Source organism: Podarcis raffonei, chromosome 12, assembly GCF_027172205.1.
Source record: "Podarcis raffonei isolate rPodRaf1 chromosome 12, rPodRaf1.pri, whole genome shotgun sequence".
Classification (NCBI taxonomy): Eukaryota; Metazoa; Chordata; class Lepidosauria; order Squamata; family Lacertidae; genus Podarcis; species Podarcis raffonei.
In genome coordinates this window covers 26,232,011-26,258,567 of record NC_070613.1, presented here as the reverse complement: position 1 = coordinate 26,258,567, position 26,557 = coordinate 26,232,011, and the positions used below count along the sequence as shown (strand labels likewise).

At 38.2% G+C, this 26,557-nt stretch overlaps 1 protein-coding gene across 2 annotated transcripts; it reads right to left on the bottom strand.

Moving 5' to 3' along the window:
- Window positions 1-166: 166 nt before the first annotated feature.
- On the bottom strand, window positions 167-26,557 carry CFAP69 (cilia and flagella associated protein 69). Of its 2 annotated transcripts, XM_053409465.1 has the most exons (24): window positions 26,459-26,557; window positions 26,007-26,304; window positions 23,068-23,130; window positions 22,560-22,622; window positions 20,971-21,080; window positions 19,189-19,265; window positions 18,146-18,244; window positions 16,375-16,524; window positions 16,088-16,265; window positions 15,047-15,170; window positions 14,308-14,356; window positions 14,096-14,217; window positions 13,367-13,583; window positions 11,796-11,960; window positions 10,999-11,111; window positions 10,316-10,434; window positions 9,180-9,261; window positions 7,531-7,723; window positions 4,360-4,497; window positions 3,914-3,990; window positions 3,415-3,612; window positions 3,018-3,104; window positions 2,409-2,513; window positions 167-525 (listed from the first exon to the last, which is right to left on the bottom strand). In XM_053409465.1, the coding sequence occupies exons 2-24, from the start codon at window positions 26,142-26,144 to the stop codon at window positions 349-351; spliced, it is 2,844 nt and encodes a 947-aa protein (XP_053265440.1). In that variant the 5' UTR covers window positions 26,145-26,304; window positions 26,459-26,557; the 3' UTR covers window positions 167-348. The 2 variants fall into 2 exon arrangements, with proteins under 2 accessions (XP_053265440.1, XP_053265441.1); XM_053409466.1 differs by lacking the exons at window positions 20,971-21,080; window positions 22,560-22,622; window positions 26,007-26,304; window positions 26,459-26,557 and having other exon boundaries at window positions 23,068-23,089.

Sequence of the window (26,557 nt, the reverse complement as noted above, 5' to 3'; positions counted from 1 at the left end):
CATTCACTTTATATCCTGAGTGGCTGTTCTCTTCCCCTTGTGCTTCAAATCCTTGTGTGTGTAAACGTCATGATAACACACATGGCTATATGCATTTATGTTAGTGCAAAAGGACAGCAAAAAGCAAATTAAATCAACTCAGCAACGATTAGACATACCGGTAATCTATATTTGTAACATACTGAATTTATTTGTTAGCATCATGATCTCCACATTATTTCTAAAGCAATATATATCTAAAAATAACTGTGCACTTAACCAGTGTGATACAAATATGTGATTAAAATTTGTATATAAATTAACAACAACAAAAAACAGGGAGCTGCCTAGAACAGCTCTAGACAAGGTTTATTTTACAGATACTGAATCTTTCTTGAATGGATCCACAACTTTAACTGTTTTGATCCTCTTTAAGGCTCCACCACGAATGGAGAGCTTTTTGACTGCAAGATCTGTATCAGCTAGTGGCCCTCCAGTCAATTCAGCAGGTGTACTTTCAACAGTTACTAAGCGACCAGATGCAACCTGGAAAAACAAAACACACTGCTCAGTATTCTGACAAAATGAAAGAAGAGTTCTGTTTAACAACAATTTCTTGGAAAGGAGACATTCTGATATTCTCTTATTTTAAAGCATAGTTTGAAAGGAAATGTAAAAACTATTAGTTGACTTGTAATTGATTTTTCTCATTCATGCTTTTATGATTTGTTTTTCAAGAATGCATTCTGAAACATACACCAGAAGCTCATGCCTTAGGTTTGAAGTGTGTGTGTGTGTGTGTGTGTGTAATGAAGGAGATTGATCATAAATTCAAATCTTATTTCTGCTATCTATGCTCCCTGTCATACTTCTTCCTTAACCCCTTATTACTGCTGATCTCTAACAAATAAAAATTAATTTAGATGCTCTTTCCTCTAACATAAATTATTGAAGAGGCTGCTTGATACCACAGAGCTTACACTTACTTCTCCATCAGCATGCTAGCGCCATAGATTAACTATGGTGGTGAACTGATGTTTTGTTTGAAAAAGTGTTTCAATATGAAGGATGAATATTCTTGCACGCCACCCCCAATCTCCGAGCAGTGCGAGATTTCAGGGGTTCCAGTTGCTTACCAAGGGTTTGTGTTTCCTTTGGGAATGAGGCACAGCGGAGACTGTGGTGTCTTTATGAAAAACGGTTTACTTACACATATATACAACTGAGCCTACGATGGAGGGGTACACAGCATCGACACCCCCAAAGTGCCTTGCTTCCCCCATAGCCACAGCCTTGGAGTCAACAGAAATTGAACGCTGCTCTCAAACATTTCTCTGACCCCCTCTCCAGATTGCTGCTTTACTTCTAGGTCACATCAGTGCAATTCAACTCTAAATTCAGGTTTTGACCTTATAACTATCTATGAATCGAGGGAGGGCCCCCACCCACAGAGTCCCTTTCTTTTGTTTTCCTTAAAGGCCCATCACTCAGGCCGTCACCTCAACACAGGAAGAGAGCCTGGCTTATATTTTAGCACTTGCTGGATCTAGGGGTTAATAAGGATCTCACATACAGTCTATTTCTTCCCTCTGCCCCCAAACTCATAAAAATATAGTGAAACGCTTGCTGCTGCTGTAATGAAAAATCAAATGTTTTGCATTCTCAGAATTTTCGACTTTGGATATACATTTCTACCAGCCTACTTCCTCCCCACCAAGCACACAACACTACCCGCCAAAGAACAAGAATCTGTCCTGAAAGGTACAAACAAACAACAAAATACAGCTTCCCTGCAGAAAAATAACAGACAAGTTAGCAAAGGCATTAGAACACGCATAATCAAAAACCAATTAAGAAAACGCAATTACACTTTTAACCTTAGTCTAGTATGGTAACCGCTTATTCCTTTCAAGCAAGCTTCCAGTTCATCAGGATCTCTTCAAGCCTTCCTCCTTCTCCTTGGTGCACACTCCCTGTTACAGTTCTGCATCCCAAAGCAGCTTACCCAGTCCCCAATCCTTGGCATACCCAAGAAAATGGGTTTTCAACATGTTTAAGCCAGGATGCAAGCCTCAGTACCAAAGCTGCATTACCCAAAGGCCTTGCTCATCCTTTCCCTTGTGCTACTGCAGCACAAAGTGGTTTTCAAACACACACAGAGTTTTTTGAACAATTCCTAAAAATCATTAAACAGCAAGATAGCCTGGCTTATATTTTTAACGCTTTCTGGATCCAGGAGTTAGAAGGATCTTGCATACAGCCTACTTTCCCACCCCCAACTCATAACAATATAGTGGAATACTTGCTCTGCTTTAAAGAAAACAAACAAACAAACATTATGCATTCTTAGAATTTTCAACCTTAGATAATACTTTTGTAACATTTTATATTTTGAAATTCATATTTAAGATTTGTAAGGATTCACTTACAGTTGTATTTAGGCCTTTAATGTCCGTTGGATGGAATGTTGCGTTGTAAGGTTTTACCTTTGTTCTAGAATTTTCTATGGATTTTTCCTGAATCCTTTTCGCTTTCTATAAAAAAATCAAAAAGGGGTGAGGGATAAATGACATGGCAAAGTCAAATATCTCTTTTTACTGTCTTTTGAAGTTTTAGCCTTAACACATTAATAGGCTTACTATACAAATAGGGGTGTTTCAGACTGTGTATCTTTCCAAGTATGGTGATGCAATCCACCCTGAGTAAAAGTAATATGAAGAACCAGCAATTAACTAAGTATACAAACAAGTACCGTACATTGTACATAAATGCCCCTTCCTTACAAGTGACTGAACAACCTCACACTGTCCAAAGAGAAACTGAAGGAATTATTCTGAACATATTTAAGACATCTGTTTGGCACATCTGCTTGTACAAGCCTTCCTATTCTTAATTTTCAAGTTTAATCTATTTATCCTGAAAATATAAATTATACAGAATAGAAAAGAGGATCCACAATAAATATCTGTTTAATAGCTTAAAATATATATTAATTGGAGCTAAAATCATCCCAAATGCAGTATTCAAAATATCCTTACCTTTAAAGTCTCATAATTTGATGTCCGGGCCAAGAAACTTTCCCAGGACTTACTGACCATTTCCTTTTGCTTATGGAGGGATTGAATCTAGAGTGTGAAAGAGATTAAGGAGGAAATTAAAACCTCTCATTCTTCAAAAGTGTCTTTAGTGGCACAGTTCAGTTATGGAAGTAGTTCAGAGCAGAGCTCTGGTTGCACTGTAGGCACCAATATCACTACACCCTACAGTTTGTTTGCAATTAGCCCCCTCCCCCAAAGTGGAGATGGTATTCCGAGTATAGACAATAACTTCTTAGTTTTTAAAGAAAAAGCGCTTCTTATAAATATGTGTTATAAGAAAGGGAGTTTATTTCTTTTAAAAAAATGGTTCCCTCTCGCATGCTGCTTCTTTGCTTACCTTGGCATAACTTTTTTCTTCTTCTCGAAGTTCCTGGTATTGTTGGCTTTCCAGCATTTCAGTCTGAAGAGAGATAACCATCTTTCCAACGTTTTCAAATGCTTCCATAATAACCTGCAGTGCTTCATGGTCAGGAGTTACGGGTTTGATGTTTTCTTTTTTAAGTTCTGCATATATCTCACTCCAGATTTCACCTACCTTTATTAACAAAAGTGGCACTTTTAGAAAGCTATCAATACCAAGGACAGCTAACTCTTTTCGGGTAAAGACCCAGAAAGAGCCACTTTTGATTCTCTGTTCCAAGTATCTATTTTTATTCATTAAGTTTAAAGAGGAAGCCAAGTGTAATCACAGGCAAAAGTCTGGCATTTTAAATTCTAACAATGTGTCTTGTATTGTGACTGCAAAGGAGTACATATGTAGTGCTTCAGATTCTTAATTATACTAGCTCTAACAAACGAAACCATAAATAACAAATCACATATTAAACAATGCTTACCTTGAAGTCAAGATATCTACGTATGATAGCAAGTGTAACAAAATCCTTGGCAGAGAGGCCAGGCAAATTTTCAAAGCCTAAAGTAAAGCATTAATAATTACTTTTAGAGAAATCTTATTTCTGTATTGAGATTTACACTGTCACAAGGCAATTTCAAAGTGGACACATTAGCAAAACTATGTGATCCTGCCAAGAATATTGGAAGCTCCTGGCATAGATAGCCATAATAGCTGGTTGACAAGGAGATACAGGATTTTTCTTTTCCTAGTTCTGCAGTTGCAGACGCAGATGAACTTGCCAAACTTGTGTGTAACTCTGATTATTCATTCTTCTGTTTATGCACGCTGTCTTTGGTTAAATAACATAAATTATTTTACTGTTTTATATCCACCTTCTTAGAAATTAAAGTATATGTAAAATGCAGGAAATAAATCCATGGCCTTTACCTAATTTACATATTACACAATAAATCTTTGCTCGCATGTTTTCAGCAACATCCATAACAGCAATAGTGGGACAACTGGCAGGCATTGGAGTAACTTCTTGCTTTCTTTGGAACTTGCCAGCCAATGGCTTCTTTGTATCTGCAGAGGGAAAATTTCAGTGTTAGGTTCCACTCATCATCAGATATTCAGTAATTATAATACTTTCACTGAAAGAATGTACCGTATTTTTCCGTGTATAAGATGAGATTTTTTCTTACGAAATAATGTGAAAAATGGGGGGGGGGGTGTCTGTTGACATTTCATACCCCCACTCTGCAGATATGTGGGATTGTTTCATCACATGTCTGTATTTACATTCGAACTCTGTTGGAAGTCATGGGAGCGAAAGTTGTTTTTACACTGTTCCGTTCTGTTGTGTTTTGCCTTCTCTCCGAGGAAGAAGAGAGAGAGGAGCCATGCTTTTCCTTTGTCCTGATTTGTATATAATAAAGTAGCTTAGTACTTACACCTTGAGCCTAGCTCTGCTGTTGCTGACTCTGCTAAGTCAATGTGTGCTCACATCCCAAGACATGAGTCACGGAATCACGTCGGGGAAGAAGATTGATGGATGATATCCCAAGTGGCACGCAGAAGGGAGAGACAGGCTGGCACATATATGTTATTTGCATGGGGGCCTGTCCTGCCTCCTGGCGACCCCCCGACAGGGTCGTCTTATACACGGATAGTACAGAGGTGGGATGGGGGACTGGTTGCTGCTGTGAGCAGTTTTTCGGTGGCAATTGGGCAGGTGATTGGTGGCTGTGGCAAGGGCTGTTATCGATTGGCTGTTGCTACAGCAATTGGGCGGGCAATTGGCGGCTGTCGGCGAGCGGGCAGCCGATTGGTGGGTGTGGTGATGTGCGTGATTGTCATAGTCGGTGCGGTGAGTGAGTGATTTTTTGCAATCCCCCCATTTTCTTAATTCTTAATAGGGGGCGTCTTATACATGGGGGCATGTTAAACATGAAAAAATACAGTACTCTGTTATATGTCATTTAGGTATTATCTATTAAAATGTATAGAGACATTCAATTTTTTTAACGAGTATATATATAACAGTCTCCACTGACCTTCATTCCAAGAAAACCAAACCCTGGGTAAGTGCTGAAAACCCCTGGAGTCTTTCACAGCTCAGATACAGGGGTAGCGTACAACAATATCAAACTTCAGGTGCATGACAATGTCTTTCTTATTCCAATATACATTTTAGGCTACTGTTTGAGTTTATGTTCAGTTTTATGGCAAATTTTTATGGTTTTATCCTCTGTATGGTTTATTTTTATGTATGCTGTTTAGAAATGTGAACGCTTGAGTGATATATAAATACCACAGACAAACAACAAAATATTTCATATATAAGAGCCTCTATTCCTCAGCATTATTACCTCCTGGTCCGCTTGACTTGACTGAGCCAAGCATTTTTAAAAATACAAAACTTATTGACGAAATTCTTACAACTCTCCACATTTCTCCACAACAGCCCAAAAGCAACAATTGTTTGTAATAACTGGTTTTCAGACTACTCCATCCCTATTATGATGAGGGTGTTTATGTATATTTCTATGAGTCAAAACTTGGCAATGGTGTTTGTTTTAATTTATGAATTATATTGAGGGCTTTCTGAGATGAATACTGGGCTTCAAATCTAGCATCATTAATTTGGTTGGAGAATGAGAACAAAACACTGGTTAGGAAACAATGTTTACTATACTCTGTACTGACTTTATTACATTGTTTCACTTTTACTTATACAAAATGTTATATTCTAAGAAACTGATTATGTTTAGGGAAAATGAATTTAGTTTTTAAATAAGATGCATAAAGAGTGGTATTGAGTGAAACAGATTTAGCAAGCAAAGCTACCTCAATCAATCAATCAAACTAATAATAGATGCTCTTTGCAGCTGAAGGGACAAATGCCATCTAGTGGTAAAACTAGTAACAGAATAAAGTATTTTGAGTCATGACTGAACTGGGGCTCTGTTTCTCCTACTGTGTGACCAGCGTATTTATTTATTTCGACCTCATAATATCTACAGCAATTAGCACAGGCCAAACACCTGTCCTTTTGAGAAAATAGGATGTGCATCTTGACAAAGTATACCCATTTAAGTGTTTATACTAGAAGTAGCACACAACCACAAAAGTATACCATTTTCCATCAGGGAGGAGAAAGCAATTAATCACCCATTCCTCTATGTTGCTGCTACAATGCAATGCTGCAATGCCCCCCTCCTGACTGGATAACAACACTGGCCTACACTGCAGGGTTGCCATGCACTATTGTCTCTCACCACCACCACTCAGCAGTATTAGCATAGCATAGCGATATTTGCAGGACTGATGTTATCCATGCTTTCTCAACAACAATACCCCTTCCCCTTTTAATGCAGATGTACCAATTTTATTTATATTTGCATTTGCAAATTTTTAAAACAATGGGTGGGGTTTTTTTGCATTAAATTCTACATAAGATATACATTAACTCCTTTCTTTGCTGCTTTTTTTCTTCTGAGTAAACATGCTTCTGTCTTATCATGGCTATGCTAAATCCTGAATTTCAAAGTTATTTTCTCTGGGCAACAACCCCCTTCTCTACCACAAACAAAAAGAAGCGAAGCCCAACTTCAGAATGAACCAGAAAGCCTCTTCATCATAATGAAAAAAATACTTTCTTCATTGTCCCAATCTAGAAAAAAATATGGAGTGACACATACACCAAGAAAGACTCAAACACAGAGACGTACCTAGGAGTTGGCCCCAGCTGGTGGTGCAGGCTGGGGGTTTGTGCAAAACTTGCGGTGCTGCTTGGTGCTCCTGGGCTGCCAGCTACTGGGCGGCCTGTTCTGTGGCCACTAATTCCACAAGTAACTGTGGAAATTAGTGCCTGCCCATTTTGCTTCGTAGTTTTTGTTCCACAAAGGCTAGAGGTTTATTTATTTTTGTAGTGAAAGATCAGAGTCTGGAAACCCTGCCAGCTCTGAGTTTGGCACAGCTGCACTCCCCTTATCCCACTCTCCATGTTCCTGTATATAATCACACTTTGAAAAATTCAGCTCTTCTTAAAACTTCAGTAATTCTCTTAAATCTACAACTACTATGATATAAAATACTCGGCAATCTAATACTTACCAACAATTCTCCCAACTTCGTCATGTTTCACTCCCATCTGAATCTCTTCTTCTCTCCATAACTTTATTAATAAATTGGCTGCTGTTTGATCTTTTTTCCCTCGCCAGGTATTGATATGAGAAGCAGTTTTAGGGTTGTCACAAAATTCAACTAATATCCCAAGTATTAGATTGCAAACATTCTTTTGATTTAACTTTGCAGAAGAAAAACAAGGACAGAATTTCAAAACTAATCCCTAAGAAATTTTGCCTTCACAATTATTATATATAAAAAAAACTTTGAGCATTAAAACCCTGATCTAGTGGCCCAATGAATACATAGGCATTCAAATGCACAGATGGATTTCTCCCACACACTTCAATGTCAGTGAATACTTTGAATGAATAGGAATTCATGCAAAGCTGGGTTGTGAAAGGAATGAGGCATCTCTTAGTTACATATGTACAGGAGATCCACAGAGCTTTGAACTGCGGCTCAGTTGTTAACACTAACTACCTATTTTTCCATTATAAAACCTGTAGACGCATGAAGCAAATATTTTAGAGGGCAGACTTTACTGAAGTGTACAATGTATTAGGATGGACAGAAAAATGTCTGAGCAATACTTGTTAAAAGTTGTATTAGGCTCTTTGTCTTCTCCAGTTCTGGGGATGTGATATTTTGAATGGAATCTGATTACCAGGTGCAGAATTTTAAATCCTGAAAATTTTTGTCCCCAGTTTAAGTAACTGAAATGCAAGTTTCTGCTTTTCTAATTTTAGAAATATGTTTGAAAATGCAATCACTACAAAAGGTCTGTTCTCCACATCTGTACTCCACATTGTGTTTATACTTGTTCTACTTTAAGGCTTCCACGTTCCACCTGTGTATTCCTGCATTTTAGAGTGTGAGCCTGTAAGCAGGTCCTTTTTTATCTAAGTACAGTGCCTACTACATTGTACATACTTTACAGATGACAGTACCCTTGATTTGTATCTCTTTTACCTAATTCCAACACACTCCTTTCCCCCAAAAAAACATCTTTTCCAAACCTAAGTACTGGTAGGTATTTCAGAACAAAGTACACAAATTGAAAATATTTGTGCAAAATATGAGTACTTGAAGTTCTATTGATTTACTTCACTTCAGAGCATGTATTTCTTGGAACAGATTTACTGTTTCCATAATTTGCATTATTTTGGTGCAGATTATGAACAGACCTTAATGTTGTGCAATTTGTCATTCCCAAGACAGACGGATGCCAACAATTCCCTAAGAAGGTCTGTTTCCTGAGGCAGTGCCTCCTAGTTGCTGTGCATGTACAGTGAAGACTTTCTTCATGTTTAGCTTCTTTGTAAATAAAACTGCACCCATTTTCCATCTATGACTACAGACTGCAAGGCACCACCTCTGTTGTGGGAATAACACATTTTCATTTTCAGAGCAAAGAGTCATACTTGGCACATGGAAAAATTGTGTGTGTATTTCGAGTCTTTACTATAGCAGTGTAGATTGTGGTTGCATGAGCATCACAGACGCACATCAAGTATAGTCTGACAGGGAGCACACCAATGGACATATAGCTGAAACCTGACACCTCAGCAAGAGTCGATTACACAATGTGTATTTAATATTTTACTATAGGTGGTTTCCCAATAAACAGTACTCACAACAAGCAAATCCAGGAGAGTGAAGAGGCCTTCTCTTTCAATAAAATAGTCCTCTAAAATAGTACAGCCCATGACACAGCACCTTAAATGAAAATAATTTCAGTTCATTTAATTTCTTTTGCTTACTCTGAGAACACACATGGGATTTACACTAACACATTGAAAATGGGAAAATATCTAATTTGGATGCTTCTATTTTATTATATTAATTTGAATGTAATGAATGTCTCAAATGATTTTCATTTATAAAAGGGTATACGATACAAATTTCAAAACAGATGAAAAAACTTTGATCAAAAGTGTTCATATTGAGGTAATATAAAAAGGACAACTCCTACCCCACCCTTTTAAAGATCAACACCAAACACAGGCATGGGCATAGGTTAATCATACCCTATAACCCCAATTAAGACCCAAATGTTAGGGCAAACAGAAACATCTTTGTCCGGCACTTAAAAATGGGTAATGATGGTGCCATGTGTATCTCTCTGGGGAGAGCATCCAGCCACCACTGAAAAAATCCGTTCTCATGTTGCCACCTTTCACACCTCCCTCAGAAAGACTCAGTTGATGAATGCAGGGTCCATGCAGGTTCATATGGGGAAAGGTGGTCCCATGGTTGATGGTACCAAAAGCTGCTGAGAGCTTAGGGAGAATTAACAGGGTCACACTCATGCATCTCTCTCCCAACAGAGGTCATCATATAGGGTGACCAAAGTAGTTGCCACACTGTACAAATACAGGGCCTAAACCCCAAATGTAATGGATGAAAAAGTACACAGAACTTTACTGCTACATTTTGAAGGCAGCCTCATTGGGGCACTATGCGGTTTTATTTTCAAGGATATTTCTTCCTTTATATACAACTTACTTGATTATATATTTTTTTTACGTTTTCAGTATACTCTTGACTGATAATAAAAAATAATCCTATAGATTAACAAAATGCATAAAAAAAAGAAAAATATAGTAGTCATTGCCAATTCATTAGCATTTCAACTCATAGAAACCAAAGATATTCAGAGAATGTAAAGTGTGCAGATAGAAAGGAGACATAATCTTGTGGCACTGTGCATTTATTTGCGATGCTGAAAATCCTCTTTACAGAAGGTCACAGTAAAAATAGCTGAACATACCATAAGCAGTCCAGAGCAGTAAAAAGCAGACGATTATGACCCAATCCACTATAGAATTTCTTTGAATCCATCTTCATAAAAGGAATAAGTGTATCAACTCCTTCCCATCCAAAGAGTTCCTGTTTGATATATAGCCATTTTAATCTGGAAAAACTGTACACATTCATAATAATTTACACTACACTTAATAATTATTATAACCATTACATTCATTCTCTGTAGTTTTCTATGATGGAGAGACCCAGAGGCAAGCCATCTGTTATGATATGAAAAGCAGCCTACTTCCACCAGTTTAGAATCCTCACTCAAGCATCCTGACGCTACAGAGGAAAGGAAGACTGAAGAGGCTTATCACTTTTTTTAGCCTCTTAGGGAACAGAGGGTTCCAGCAAGATTAATTATTGCCAAATGGAATAAGATGTATCCATGCTGTTGGCTAAGCCTTTGGGTCTTCCAGTGTTATCATACAAGCAACTGGTTTTCAAAGTCCCTTCCACTCCAAACTGCTAGGGAAGGTTAACTACTTGTGAGAATTAACATTTTAAGATTTAAACAAGTAGGAGCTAAGAGCACATGACCTATAGACAGAAACCATAAATACTTAACTTCTTTTGCTTATACATGATAATATTAGATTCCGATATTAGATTCCAAGATTTTAAAAACAATGAGAAAATACTAACCTTTCTATGAAGGTTATTTTCACAAAGAGTTGACAAGAGAAGTAAAATATCAGTCTGAATTTCTACCACAATGGCACTTTCTGGATAATTCTTTGTGGTATTCTTTAAGATACCTAGCAGAATAAATAAATGTATAATATCAAATTTACTCCTCCAGAAAAAATGTTTCACATAGTTTGGCCAAAATATGCAGAGTTACTTTAGGTACCGTTAGGGGCTTGTGTGTAATGGTATTGTTCGTGTGTTGTTGTTTTTTAAACAGTAGCCCACTACTACTAAAATGAATTACAAACTGCTTTTGATTTTTTCATGAATTTCAAAAATTATTTGCCACAATGTGTATGAGGGAAATAATTTAGAAAGGAAAGGTTAAAAGCCCTGTTACACACACAAATTCTTTGGATAGCTATAGTTCTTGATATATATTTTAAATTGGCATCCCAGTGTATTACTGTGTACTGAATCCAATATATTGATTTGATCTTTCCTTTCATGTAAATTCAATCAACAGGGTTGTGCTCTTAAAGTGAAAACAGAAAGAACACAGATGAAATGTCTGCTCAAGAAAACATGCTCGGATTTTCAAGCTATGAATCTGCATTGCTATTCAGGACCTGGAGCCAATATGTGAATCCTATGGGCAGTGCAATTCTGCATAATGTATAGAAAGGGTGGGGGTAAGAGAGATTGGTTATTAGAGATTAAAAAGTAAAGTTTCAAAAGAGAGTAGAAATGAACGCTGGAGAAGTTCATCAATTCAGGCAAAGGTAGCCAAGACTATTTAATATATACCTCACCTAACAGTTGATTAATTGCTCCCTGATCACAAAGATCAACATTCACAGCATCATCACAAAGGGACACAACAGGATTCAGTACTTTCAAGGTGTAGCGCATCTGTGCAAGCTTGGTGCCACGACCGCCAGTACCATGGAAGCTGTTACCTTGAGCAAAGAAAGGATCTGCAAACAAACGAAAACAAAACATCTTCTTTTGCAATACAGTGTGTTTAGGCTATGGCAAGGTCTTTTGTGTAAATATGATTTGAAGAATATTGCAGACTTTAACATGGTACTTTGTTATCATAACATACATAACCAGTGGCTGCAACATAAGACATTTCATGGTTGATCATCATAGATTTACTGAAAGACATTATCATGGCTCCCTGGTGTTAATTGTGCGGGGAAAAGAAATACAGTACTGAGAGAAAGGAATGTACTACACATGAGTCCCAATTCAACTGCATAGTGACAGAGGGCATAAGGCAATGCCTGCACTTTCCCTCACATAATAAAGAATCTAAGTATACTAGTCCAAACTGTTCCTGTTTCTTTCATACCCATGTTGAGTATATACTTGTAAGCTGATTTGCTACAGTTCCTATAACTGTGATAAGGTTTAATCTTGATCCCTGGCGTGTCAAGTCTCCCTCTGGTGTTTGATAATAGAATGAGAAATATTCAAAGAAAATTACATTTTTTTAAAGCTGTGCTTGTTTTAAAGCCTGCCCAGTGCTGCAGTGTTCATGCAACTGAGGTTCAATGCAACAGTCAAATCTGTAATTTATTTGTTCAAGGCTAATGATTTTCAGTTTTCTGTGACTGAATACAGGCAACGACCGATTAACATGCATCTGAAAGATGTATGATTTCGCATGTGCACACAGTGCCAAACCTGGAAATGACAAAAAAGTCCCCAAAAAGGCAGCATGAGGTGGAGCGGAGGCTGGGAATGGAACCCTGCATGAAATGGTCGTTGACTGTAATTCAGCACCAGTGGTAGACACAACACTGAAAATAAATTAAAATATAAGATAAAAATATGTTTAAAGGCTTTGCTTAAGTATAATAATAAGATTCTAGCTTGAACAAATACATCTTGCACTGTTTCCAAAAGACACAAGCATGACTCCTGAATATATCTTGCACAGACTATAAAGCATCATGCCATGTACAAGGCCAGCATTATGTAATAACTGAGAAAGTGACACTTTGCAAGATGCCTTGATGTTACAAAGACCTCAGAGCACCTTGCACCTGATGGCATTGTGACATCAGATGATTTGCAGGTGGGGAGCTGTGCCCACCTGTCAAATTTGTTCCATGAGGCTGATTCCAATATGGACCTGACTCATGGAATCAAAAAGCTTCCCCACTCCTCATCTAATTGGTACTGAGCTTCATGGTCACCATGTCCTTGGCAATCCTGAAAACAATTCCTCACCTATAGAATAGTGAGGACCTACAATGCTTTCAGATGTGAAATTAAGAAATGGATTCTCTAAGCTTCTTGCTTCTCTAAGTACAGGCATTAAGCATAATCAGTGATATGATTTAAGTACAGTAGTTCTATCCCACCTACTCACCATTGCCCATGCACCATTCGAGAAACATGAGAAGGCGAGTATTTCCTTGGCACATCATGTAGTCATCTACCAACAAGGGAGCCATTGTAGCTAAGGTTGCAATTGCAAGAAGCTGTAACTCTTCATACTGGGCAGCAGACATGTCAACCATTCCTGGCTTTTCATTTGGTTTTAAATAATGAAACAAGGCCAATATAACTTTACCCTCTTGTAGCAGCTAAACAATGGAAGGAGATATAATATAAAATGTCACTGAAAAAGTAAAATATAAATCTATAGAAGTGAAGCCAAATGTTCCACTTTTTATAGAACTTGTATTTAATGTTTCTGTTCTGAGGTGCCACTGGTAAGACCAATGGTCATCCTATTGTTATGTCATAGCAAGTGCCTGGCAAGAACGTGTTCCATTTAAAAAGCAATCTAAAAATTAAGTCAGAAAACCCTTCACTCGGTTTCTGAAATAGGCTGAACTCGGAAGTCTGATTTATATATTGCCACAGTACTTTCAGAATTGCTTGTGCACATTCTTCTTAGTATAGGCTAGACTCACAGCATATTTAAAATAAAAATTCTATTGTAGTGAGAAAACAGTAGTAAGCTTCAAGCTACAAACTGGTGTATGATATTTATGTATTTCATAAAATGTATATACCACTGGATTGTAGAAAAAACCTGTGTAAACACAGATAATTAAAATGATTAATGACTAAATAATCACATATATCTTACCTGTACAATACATAAATCTTTTGCTAGTACAGTAAGCATGTTAAGCAGTAACTTTTTCAACTCAAAATCTTCATAACAGTAAGTCAGCCTGAGGTTCCTTACCAAAGGATTATGACTTTTTACTGTGAATGAAACAAAAATATTCTTGGTAAAATAATTAACCGTTGACTGATAAACTGAAGTATCAGTTACTAAAAAGTTATACTGCTTACCTTCAACAAAAGTGGCAAATAATATTAACAGCTTGGCAAACCCTGTTTCCTAAAAAATACACACAAGTTACAGTGGGGAGGGGGAGAACAGTGTAAGCGTTACTACGTTCATGTAAGTAGGGCACACAAATAATAAAAATAGACTACTTTTAGCTTTACTAGAAAATACTAATTGCGGTAGGGGCTTTAGCGTAGCTTTTCACAAATAACTGGACTTGTTATGAACTGCCCAAGTAATAGAAAGGCAGTTGAAAATGGTTAAGTACCAAGATCCTATGTCAGAAGACAGGACTTAAAATCTTATGAGATTAGGAGGTGAGAAATGGCTCCACTCCCAAGACATATCTTACATTTCCTGGAACCTGTGGAACGCTTAAGAAACAGAGACTATGTTCCTACAGACAACCTTATGGACAGAGACCAATTAACAAAGAAAGCAGAAGACTGAAGAAGAGAAAGAGATCTCCCCAGGAGCCCTGAAATAACTAAGCAACCCACAAGGCATGTTAAGAAACACCCCAGAGGACACTGGCAACTACAAAATACTAAAAAACATCTTTTTGCAAGACAACAGAGTAACACAGTACATTTCAAAGAAGGGGATTTGTTTCTATATTTGACATGCTGACACTAACGCACTAGCAGACCACAATAATACAATCATTTCCTTTAAAAGTCCTTTCAAAATACCAGCAAAAAATGGGTCTACAAAACTCAAAATTGTGTATAGTATACATACAATCATTGGTGCTCCTGGGTTCTGAGCCACAAGGGTGGCGATCACCAAAATGTCATTTCTTAGCTGGCGATCATAATGGCGGGAACCATGTATAAGCAAGTTCGTAAATGCTTCCTTCAGAGCACTAATAAAAAGGTGATATTTTGTATTTTAATTTATGCACTCTATCTCTAATCAGATATATAGGATATAATAAAATATATACTTATCTTCAAAATCTGAAATTCCAAACACTCTTTTCCTTCACTTTTAATTTACACTTAATATTTAAATTATTTTGAAGTACGTATTACATTACCAAACTCTTAAATTAACTGCAAAATAGAGGATCAGATTTTTGCTCAGTGTGCAGTAAGATGGGACTGTTGATAAAAATTAAGTGTACAAAAGATGCTCATTGCAGGTTTTTAAGCAGAGATTGGATAGCCATCTGTCATGGATGCTTTAGTTGAGATTCCTGCATTGCAGGAGGTTGGACTAGATGACTCTCAGGGTCCCTTCCAACTCGACAATTCTATGAAAAGAAAAACCCTGCTAGATAATACTGAAGAATTGTCTAGTCTAGTCCAACAACCTGTTTCACAATGGTCAGCTAGATGTTTCTAGGAAGCCTAGTGAAAGAGCATGTGGAAGAACAGTTCTATTCAGGCACTGAGGCCCAGCAGCTGATATTCAAAGACATACTAGCCCCCATTTTGCGATTAAGCACTAACAGACACAAGAATTCAACCAATCCATTCTTACAGCCACCAAATTCACTGGCCATCATCTTATTTTGTAGTAGTAAATTCCCTACGTTGACTATGAATTGCAACACAGTCACATACAAGTCTACAGTACACATGGTACACACGAACAACACTCACCTATTTATTATAACTTTGGAAGATTATCCATACTAGGTATTAGTGAAAATATGTTCCTTCTTTCTTTTTAAAGCATATGTGAAATACAAGCTAAAAATCATACATACTTTACAATTTATGAACTAATTATTAGAATAGTAGCTGAGATGATATATGCTATGTGAGTGCACTTAACTTTACACATTCCAAATTACTGAGCTGCTCAATAATTTCTTCCTTAGAGGTTTTTTCTAATAAATTCCAGAGGATTTCTGAGGAACGGAATAGCAGCTGTCCAGAAGGGTCAGCATCATTAAGATGAGAACATAATCTTCTTGGGGCTTCAGCTTTCATCATAAGTTTACAATTTGTCTCTGAAATGGAAAAGGATCAATACTTAGGTTCATCATATTGCTAATGTTTTATGAAATAGAAAAGCAAAATAAGAAAAGATTATATATTAAATAGATAAATTACACTAACCAGAAATAGAAAGATGTTGCAGTGTTTTGATTATCCATAATTTCTCTTGAAGTTGATTTTCAACTAATGTCAGCGCCAGGACTAAAGTTTCTGCTAAACCTCCTGCTTCCACCATCTGCCTTTTATAGTTTGCACTTACAGGTTGATAAACTGGAGAAACAATAGTTTTAAGATGCAAATCTTATTGATGTAAAGCAAAGGACGATGCGGACATGTAATATTTTGTTATGGAAAGATTCAGAAATGCCCTACTCCTAATAACTAAATAATTTTCCAAACATATTATTATGCTAAATCTGGCCAGAATCCTGTGACTGATGCCCCACTTAATTAAATGCTATTGGAATAGGAGGGAACATGGAAACACAACAGTAATTTACAACTATCTTGACCATGGTTGGGAAATTGTCAAAATGAAAAAGTGTCTCTGTGTAAGTAAAACCTAAAATTAATACAAACACATTAAAGCCTATACTGTACACTAATCTCATAAAAGGATCATGAATATCACCAAGCACATTGAGTTAAAGTATTCTTTTCTATGAATAAGAGCAAACTTGGGGTGGGGGTATTTAACTGCTGAAGTTGCTTCCAGTCTAAGCAGGTGCTAGAATCAGGAGATGCAATCCTGTATCTCAGCTGTATCACCCATTGAGACCATATGAATAAGCTTGAACATATTATAAATCTACCAACCAAACACAGCATCCAGCTGGAATGCATGCTTGATCAGGAAATAGATACATTCAAAATGAAACAATTTGAATCTATCCACCCTTGAAAAGACACTTCAGTTTAGAGAGGAGCTGCATTTAATTAGCCAATGGAATAGAGGTGTAACAAACTTAAACCTAATACTGGAAACATTTTAAGTTTACTATATGCAACAATGCTAGATGCTAAGAGCATATATGGCCAATTAGACCTTTGCTCAGGACGATCATGTTTTCACATGCATCTCCCTTTATCACACTCATAATGTGTGCAAGGGTATTCCACATAAGCTACTGAAGGAATAGTGGCTTGAAACACAGTTTCCCTTAAAAGGGGGGAGAGGGATGATATGATTCAGCACTATGTATGTATAGATATCATAGTGGAGAACCTATGTGCCTTAAAACAAGTTAGGTGCAACTCTTCCACCATGCTTTTGCTCGCTCCTCCACTGATAGAGCATCTTTTGTCTGTCTGATCTAGGCCTATGATAAATTAAATGACTATCATACCAATCCAAACCCAAGATCTGCCGTGATGAGTGAGTTTTTCAGGCTTTTTGGGCTCTGCCACTATAATGCCATCATCTTGGATCAACCAAGGCTCTGCTGGCTTAACTGCTGAAACTTAAGTTGGCAGAGGTTCCACGGACGTTCTGGGGTTCTAACAGGGCAAGCACAGACTTATACCTATTCCAAACCTCCTTCAACTTAGTCATGTGACCACGCAACTCAGAAGAACTTACACTGGCAAAAAAGGTCATGTTAAGTCAAACTTTTTATCAAGGCTTGTTTTTCTTCTCCCAGGCTCAACAGACAGTAGTCCCACTCCTGAAGACAGTTTGGAATAGAAGTAATTTATGCTAGTTTAGTTTAAGCCAGTGTAGGCTTGCTGGCTTCCTATACTTAGGATAGCACTGTTAAGCTATAATTCTGTGCACCCTTACGTAGAAGCCCTATTCAATAGAATAGAACTTACTTATAAGTAAGCACTCATATGATTGCACTGTACATATCATTAAGCAGTTAATACAAATATATAAAAATAAAAAGAATACCTTCATACTCTTTCTTTGGTGGTTCAGTGTGGTAAAAGCTAATTACACACTTACATATCTGTATCCTTACTTGAGAACATGGCACTCTCATTAAGTAACCTGGGGAAATGGAGAGAATGTGATAATTGTGTAGTGGGAATGCAAGGTTCTGGAAAACAACCAACAGTCAATTAATAAGAGTCTTAGGATATGAGAACCCATTAGACCCAGCTTTTAGTGAAATACATGGATGATTCAGTGAGACAGGAGCACAAAGAACTAGTCTCATTAATAGTAACAACCTCTAAAATGTTATATGCAGGAAAACTGAAATTACTTATGACAAAGTCTATTAAAGAATAGATAGATAAAACATGGGATTTTGCCTCGTGGCTAAATTATATTAAAAAAACTAAGGAAACCAATTTTGAGGTAAACAGGATCCCTTTTATAGAATCTAGCAAGAAAAACTGGTTACTAATAATATTTAATAATGGCTTTAAAATATATGTATATGTTTATAGTTTTGTTTATCTGGTTTGCTCAAAACGTTTTTTTTATTATTTTGTTTCTCTACTTTCCTAGCCCTCCTACACCAAAGTCTACTTTAAGTAATTCATGTACCAAAAATCAGCACCCCACACTGCAGTAAAGAGAGAGAGATAAATTTGTGTGAAATACATGAGAATAATATAAGAAAACCAGATAAAATATCTTTCATATTATACAAAAGATATGTATTGAAGTTTGACCTACAAGCCAAGGCAATGCTTTATGTGCTTAAGCAGACTGTATTGAAGGAGATAAACAAACATAATTTGATGGAAACACATAGGTAACAACCCTAAACAGATGCAAATTCCACTACCAAGTAAGTTTAAGATTACAACTACAGGATGGTGGAAATATGTAACTGATAAAACTTATGCTGTTTAAATTCTTCATGGTTCTTAGGTTTGGAATAACCTATATAGCACAAGCATTCTTACAGAGTATCAGGTAACTTCTGGCCCACATAGACATGTCTAAAAAGGTGTGTCTGTGTGTGTACAATCTAAAATTACCCAAATTTGCAATTGATTCTTGAACTTCTTTGGTGTAGTTTACTTCATCAGATAACTTCTTTTTGTAAAATGGTAACCTGCAAGACAGTTATTACAATAGTATTGAATTACCATGGAAAACTAAAGGTGATTCCTCTTCATGATATTGATATGTGTTCTTTACACCAACAATTTTCATAAGAAGAGTAAGTGAACAAAATGTGTTTTTCTCCAGGATCAGCTTGTCATTTGCAGCTATTCTGATCTTATTTTAATATTTATATCAGTTATAGGAAAATACTTAAGTGTTACTAGCTGATATAAAACAAAAATCCAAAAGTAAAATGATAAACTGCAAGAGGAAGCTATTATACTAATATCTGGCTGCAGAAATGGAGCAGGAGGCAGCTGGGCCCACCACAGCAGACCTGCTGCATTCGTCTCCTCCCCTCCGCAGCAGTTAGCTGGTCTCACTGGCTACAACAGTAGGACAGATATTAAGCAGGGCCCTCAATTCTTCAGAGAGACCAGCTCCTTTTGGCTCCTCCTCTTCCTGATTTTTTTTCTATTTAAGCTGGTCATTATAATAACTTTGTAACTTCAATACTGGTGTCTGAGTTTATTTGTTCCGCTCCCATTCCCATCTTTCCCCTTTTATGCCATGTATTTCAGTTTGTAGAACTGTGGGCAGGGACTGTCTTGTTTGTTACTGATTATATGTCAGCTGTTTTGTCAGCATTTCTGGCTAAAGAGCAGGGTAAAAATGATTTAAGTAAATAATCTAGTATAATACAAATCACATGCTCAGGCATGATGAAAGAGGAATTTAATCGTACTTGACGCTACACTTATTTCCATTCCATGTATTATGCTTACGTTCTAGAATATTCACACAATAATAATCTTTATTGTAAAGATGATCCAGTCATGCTCCAGAATACTCACAATAATGAAAAAAGCAATGTGTCTGATTGTTTAAAGTGGGGTTGGGTTGTTCATAAGTGATATAGGCTGCAAAGAAACCCCAATTAACATAATGGAATCTACTTCTAAGTAAAAATGCATAGGATTGTACTGTAATTGACTTCAATAATAGCTCTTCATAAAAGGCCACTGGCTTTGTGAATCTCCTCAAGGTCCAACTTTATAATATTTCTATCTTGAGTGCTGGTTTGCACATAACACTAAGTTAGTCTCTGGTGTGTTTCCTCCTGGTGGGGTAAAGACAGGAGCTGGAGAGGAGCAAAATGGGTACTAATGAGTAGCATACACCCAGCATGCTGCTTGCTAATGTTAAACCATGGTTTAACATCATGTGCAAACCAGTTGTAAATGTGTTAAGTAAGGTTACTAAACCTGAAGTGTCTGGCCAACCAGCTTCCTAGAAGCTTGAGGCTAGTGTGACTCAAATTTGTTTCTAGTTCTGTGCAGGATAGCTCTTAAAACATATGATGTTTAATTCTCTTACATATATTAAAATCACCAAGGGTTATTTCCCAACAGTAAAACACACTTAATGGTACCATCTCTTGGTGATAATGATCCCTGTACAATAAGATGACCTGTGGGCAACAGGAGACCTGTCAGAAACTGGTTTCCCTGTATAAAGGTATAAATGTAATGCATTCTTAGTGCTGCAATTGTAGCTTCTTTCCCAGAATGTGTGTGACAATAGAAACAAGACTTGGAAAAACTGGTACATAAAAGAGAACAGAGATGGCAAACGAACAGAAGAACACCTGTTAATGTCAGTAGAAACATGTAAATAAAAACCTGTATTAAAATAAAGAATGAAATACATACCCATATAATTTAAGAATTTCACATGTTGGTTCTAGGAAAACATTGTGGAGTGGAATTCTTTCAGCACATAGATTTAAAATTTTAGATATTTGTGTTAAATCATTAAGAATCTTGTAATTATCAGGAATCAAGGAAAATTGGAAAATAATGTATAATAACCTCTTTAAATAATAAAATGAATAAGTAAGCCTTCAAATGTCAGCTGTTAAATTAGATACAAGTTTAAGGAGGCAGTATGCCAGATTTCTAACAGTGAAGAGGATACATAAGTCCTGCAGAGCTAAATTTTCCACAGTTCTAAGAGCAGCTTTCTAAATGAATAAACTGTTTCTAGAAACTTAATTAGATTAACTGATGAGACACCCCATCCTAAAAAAAATTCTTTACACCCAAACTATATACACATGTGCGGTCTTTGTCTGCGACAGGGTTTCCTGTTGCTATGAGGAGACTAAAGTGGGGCTCTGGGTTACAAATCCCAGAGAAATCACAGGAATGTAAAGTTAGATACCTAACTTTTATGATCTGACAGGTATTTATTTCAGGTAACAAAAGTACGTTTTTTATTTGCTTTGAATAGCATACATTATGGAAGCATGAAAATGAGATTATCTTCTTCTATATAACATTGACTATACAGATCTATCTGTAAATTATTCATTATGTCAACTGTACAAGTGACCCCAAAAACGGTTTAGAGCAACAAGACTTTAGGGGCATTAATGAAGCAGTGTATGATCTTTTGCACAGAACGGTGGGATCTGATAGTTGCATTCTTTGCAACACTGCAAAGTATCCATCCCAGTGTTCTGTGTAAAGTGTCCTTCTCAGATCATGTGACAAAATGGCTTAGCTTGAAAGAGCGAAAAAATCATTATTAACTATTGCTTGCCAATCTTTTCCTATTTAGTAATTCCAGCATATTTGGCACTAGCCCACTTCATCCACATCATAATTCATATTATCCCACATTCAGGTATAGCAGCCTACTTATACCGACATTCTTTATATCAATATAAGTGGCCTGTTTATGTATTGTTTTGTGATAAATGGTAGCAAGTAATTATTGATCTAGATTTTAACTTATTCTATCTTCCAAGATACATGGCATGTAATAACATTTGATAAACAAAAACAAATGGAATACAGTGGTACCTTGGGTTACAAACACCTCAGGTTACAAACACTTCGGGTTACAGACTCCACTAACCCAGAAGTAGTACCTCGGGTGACAACAGAAATTGCGCGGTGGCCGTGGAAGGCCTCATTAGCTAAAGTGGTACCTCAGGTTAAGAATGGTTTCAGGTTAAGAACGGACCTCTGGAATGAATTAAGTTCGTAACCAGAGTACCACAGTATAGACTATATTAAAAAATAAACTGCTGCAGTTATTCCTGACTTATTTGCACTTGCTGCACAAAGTACGCAACAGAGATGCAATCTTCTATTAGAGCAATAAAATTAAGTGCTCATCTATCTGACATGAAGCAATCTATAAATTAACTTAACTGGGACAAAAATTATTTTGTGTTTTCTTCTTCATTCTTTTGTCTTCCTTTTTTCTTCCAACAAAGCAGCAAAAAAGATACAAGCCCATATTCATAGCGTTTTGCAACCTTCTTCAGTGCTTCAAGCTGATCTTCCAAATTACTCTTAGAAAACAGGATGGGAAAGAGCAGTAAATGAGTGTGAACAGTGCTTAAAGTGTTTTGCACAAACATTCTACGCTACACAGCACAGAACCACCAGGAGTCATGTGTTCAGTTGGCCCAATTCTGTGAAATCATACAGGACCCCATTCTGTTAAACATCCAGCACTTGCATCTTTTGATTCCAGCAGGAATTTTAGGTAAGTTACTTATATTTCATATTAACTGGTTTTTTAGGAACCTTATTATATGTCACCTAGAGACTATGCAGTTAACTTAAAATAAATAATGAAGGCATGGATCAAGGTCTATACAATGTTAAGCACAATTAACGGGAAGAGAATAGTCCAGCCAAAGTTAAGCACTTCCAAGTTATTTTGAAACAAATGGAAATCCAAGTAAACTTATTTCAAATGTAGAATTTATTTAATGCTTTGGTCATACTTACTAATTCTGTTTCTTCAAGCAGTTTGACAACATGATTAAGATCCATGGATTTCAAGTTGTTATCCTAAAAAGATTCATTTAATCAATATTTAAATGACTAATAATTGCTAAGCATATAGCACATGTCTCATTCCATTTTCAATCTTCTCACCTCCTAGTTGTTCTTTCACTTCCAGGTATGGTTTTATATATTTCACAATTCTGTACAAACACAGGGTGATTCATAATGAAATATACAGTTTCCAGATGCTGTAAGACAGTAACAGGACCACAACTGTGAACTATGAAGTAGAAGTACTCATAAAGTTTGTGTTCCGCTGCTGAGGGAAGTGACGTAGGCAATAGTGTGCATGTCACATGACTAGTCAGGCAAAATGGCTGTGTCTGCAGTGGAGAAGGCATTTTGTGTTCTTGAATTGAGCAAAACGGAATCTGTAACTGTTGTGGCATCTGTAACGGCATTTTCAATCACGATTCGGGAAAAAACCTCCAAGCAGAAAGTGTATCTACGATTTGCATTAAAAAATTGAAACTACAGGCTGCTTGTGCAAACTTAGAAGTCCTGGACAACCATGTGTATTGGAAGAAGTCATCGATAGTGTTTGCACCACCATTCAACGAAGCCAGGGAAAATCAACCCGTAGGGTGAGTCACATTTGGGCAGAAATGGATTACCGGTTTGATGTGTATTTAATTTAATGTGTCGTGTGACAAAGGCTGCACACATAGAACATCTGTGACTGTTTCTAAAAAAACTTTAAACATTCCCCTACAATTCTGTACAATTCTGTTACAGGTAACATAAGATATATTACATTCTTCTTTTTTATAGTGTGTTGAAACTGTATACTTCATTATGAATCACCCTGTACAATGTAATCAATGAATTAGCACTGGGTGCAAAATTCAGCAACCTTAGGCAGCATCTCTGGCTTTCTAATGTAAATGTATGGATAAATACCTTTAAGGGCCCCTCCAATATCTAGTTTAGGAGGTGAGGCCCAAGCAGGAGGCAGGGCTAGATAGTATCTAAAGGAGACAAACCTCCAGTGGTACATAGTTTTAATTATTGTTCAAATTCTTTGACCTGCTCATCATTAAACAAAGAACATTACAATAAAGGTGTTGGTGAAAATGTCAGAAGTATGGGGACTAAATAGGATTTGCAATGGTAGGTGGGTGGGGCAGGAATATTTTGTCCAATGTGGGGCTCAAACCCATAACCCTGAGATTAAGAGTCTCATGCTCTACTAAGTGAGCGATCCCAGTCTCTAATGCTTTGGAGTAGAAATTTAAAACAGCATAGGTAAAGGTAAAGGTACCCCTGCCCGTACGGGCCAGTCTTGACAGACTCTAGGGTTGTGCACTCATCTCACTCTAGAGGCCGGGAGCCAGCGCTGTCCGCAGACACTTCCGGGTCACGTGGCCAGCATGACAAGCTGCATCTGGCGAGCCAGCGCAGCACACGGAACGCCGTTTACCTTCCCGCTAATAAGCGGTCCCTATTTATCTACTTGCACCCGGGGGTGCTTTCAAACTGCTAGGTTGGCAGGCACTGGGACCGAGCGACGGGAGCGCACCCCGCCGCGGGGATTCAAACCGCCGACCTTTCGATCGGCAAGTCCTAGGCGCTGAGGCTTTTACCCACAGTGCCACCTGCGTCACATCAGTTAAATCCTTCCTACTTATGAAAAATGCTTATAGCAGCTGAGCCAAATTGTAATAGGTTGAAAAGTCATATATACAATTAAGCAGACACCCAGAATTTTTCAATGAAGAATTTTGATTTTAACATTTTTCAACAAACAAGTGCAGCAAATACATCTTAGCCACGTATCTTATTTAATGCCATTCTTACTAGCCCCTTACCCTGGTGCTAGGATATATGGCAGTGAGGCCTAGGTTAGTCAGCCCCTTTGCCTTAGGAACATTGAATTCCTATTCCTGAAGGTGATTCATAGCCTAATAATGGGGGGAGGGGGAACATTTTAATGTCTTTCTGGTACATCACTATTTATTAACACTCTTTGTCATTTGCATCATTCTGAAGCATGTTCCTGCTGATGAAGTTCACACTAATCCAAACAGGCATATGAATGACAATTTAATAGATATTAATAAAAGCCTGGTTGCTCAAAATATTAATAGTGCAAATTTCCAAATGCTTCACAGTTCACACTGGCCTCATTCATCCCCCAAACAAATCAAGAGCCCGGTTTCAGGCACGAGGGGGTTGGACTAGATGGCCCTTGGGGTTCCTTTCAAGTGTACAATTCTATGACACTCTTGGCAGGAGCAAGGGAAGCTGTGTGTACTAAAGGATGATACAGAAGAGAAAGTGGAGGGTGGAGCAAACAAGGCTGAACAGGAGAACAAGCTAAAGCCAGTAGTGGTGGGGAGGGAGGAAATGCCTAAAATAAAAATGTGTTCCATCAATTGCATTGGTTCCTGATCTGTTCCAACTTCCAAGCCCAAATTGAAAGTGCTGTTTTTTTACCATCCGTGGCTTGAAGTCAGGGTATCTAACTGGCTGCTTGGAGGAGATGCCCTTCTTTACTGAGCAAGTAAATAAAAATATATGCATACAGTAATCTTCCTCCGCTTCGATTCCCCCGCCCCCGCCATCACCCTGTGATGTCGCATTATAGATTGCAAGCCCCTAGGGGCAGAGCCCTTGACGTCGTCCCTTCAGCCTGTAAGCCCGCCCTTTTAGATTTTAAAGCGCATGAACGTCGAGGGTGCAGCCATTAAAAATAAAAATAAAAAATGTCCTGGGTTCTGAGAGGGGAGGAGCCTCGGAATCCCCTCCATCCAAGACTCTCCGAGGCAGGAGGAGGCCGAGCTCACCGGCGGAGCCCCCGGCTTCCCTGAGGGACATTCGCGGGGAAGACGGCGCCGGCTGCTGGGCTTTGGCCTCCCGGTTGCTCTCCCTTCACTCACCTGCTGCCCGAGGCTGCCGCTGAACTGGCTTTCCGAAGGGCGCAGTTGCCTGGAGGACGAGGAAGGCGACCTCCCCATCTCGGCGAAGGAAGGGACTTGGAGGCTCGGAGAAGCCTCGGGCCTGGCTGTGGAAGACATGGCGCCCCACGACGCCCCTCCGGGCTCTGCGGAGCTCAAGCCTCAGGGGCAGGTGCCGGGCGCAGATTTCACGGAGAAGGTGCCAGAGCCGACTACGACGACAACACAAGCCGGGCGCGGTTGCCATGGGAGCGGGAGAAGCCGGCGAGCTATGGGCGCCCTGAGGGGAGGAGGAGGGAGGTTGAGCTCCTAAGTTAGGCAGTGAGGCCGAGGCGCCGGCAGCCCCTTCGCTCAAGCCTGCCGCCGCCGCCTCATCCCCGCGGGAAAGCGCTTCGACCTGCGCCCATAGGCTCCCTTCCCCCTCATATTCTCACATAGATCCTTCATAAAGCTGAGCTCTGTGTCTCTCGCCTAGTTCTGTGGAGAAATGGCGCCGGAACTTCCAGAGCTGAGGCGCTGCTTTGGCCAGAAAT

What these genes read in the sequence shown, in the direction of transcription:
- CFAP69 (XM_053409465.1), bottom strand. Translation starts at nt 26,144, where the DNA reads ATGTCTTCCACAGCCAGGCCCGAGGCTTCTCCGAGCCTCCAAGTCCCT. An exon ending in ACTGCTCTGGACTGCTTATG is followed by an intron (nt 9,262 to 10,315) that starts GTATGTTCAGCT and finishes TTTTCATTTAAG; the next exon opens with GTGCTGTGTCATGGGCTGTA. An exon ending in AAGAAAAAAGTTATGCCAAG is followed by an intron (nt 3,105 to 3,414) that starts GTAAGCAAAGAA and finishes TTCACACTCTAG; the next exon opens with ATTCAATCCCTCCATAAGCA.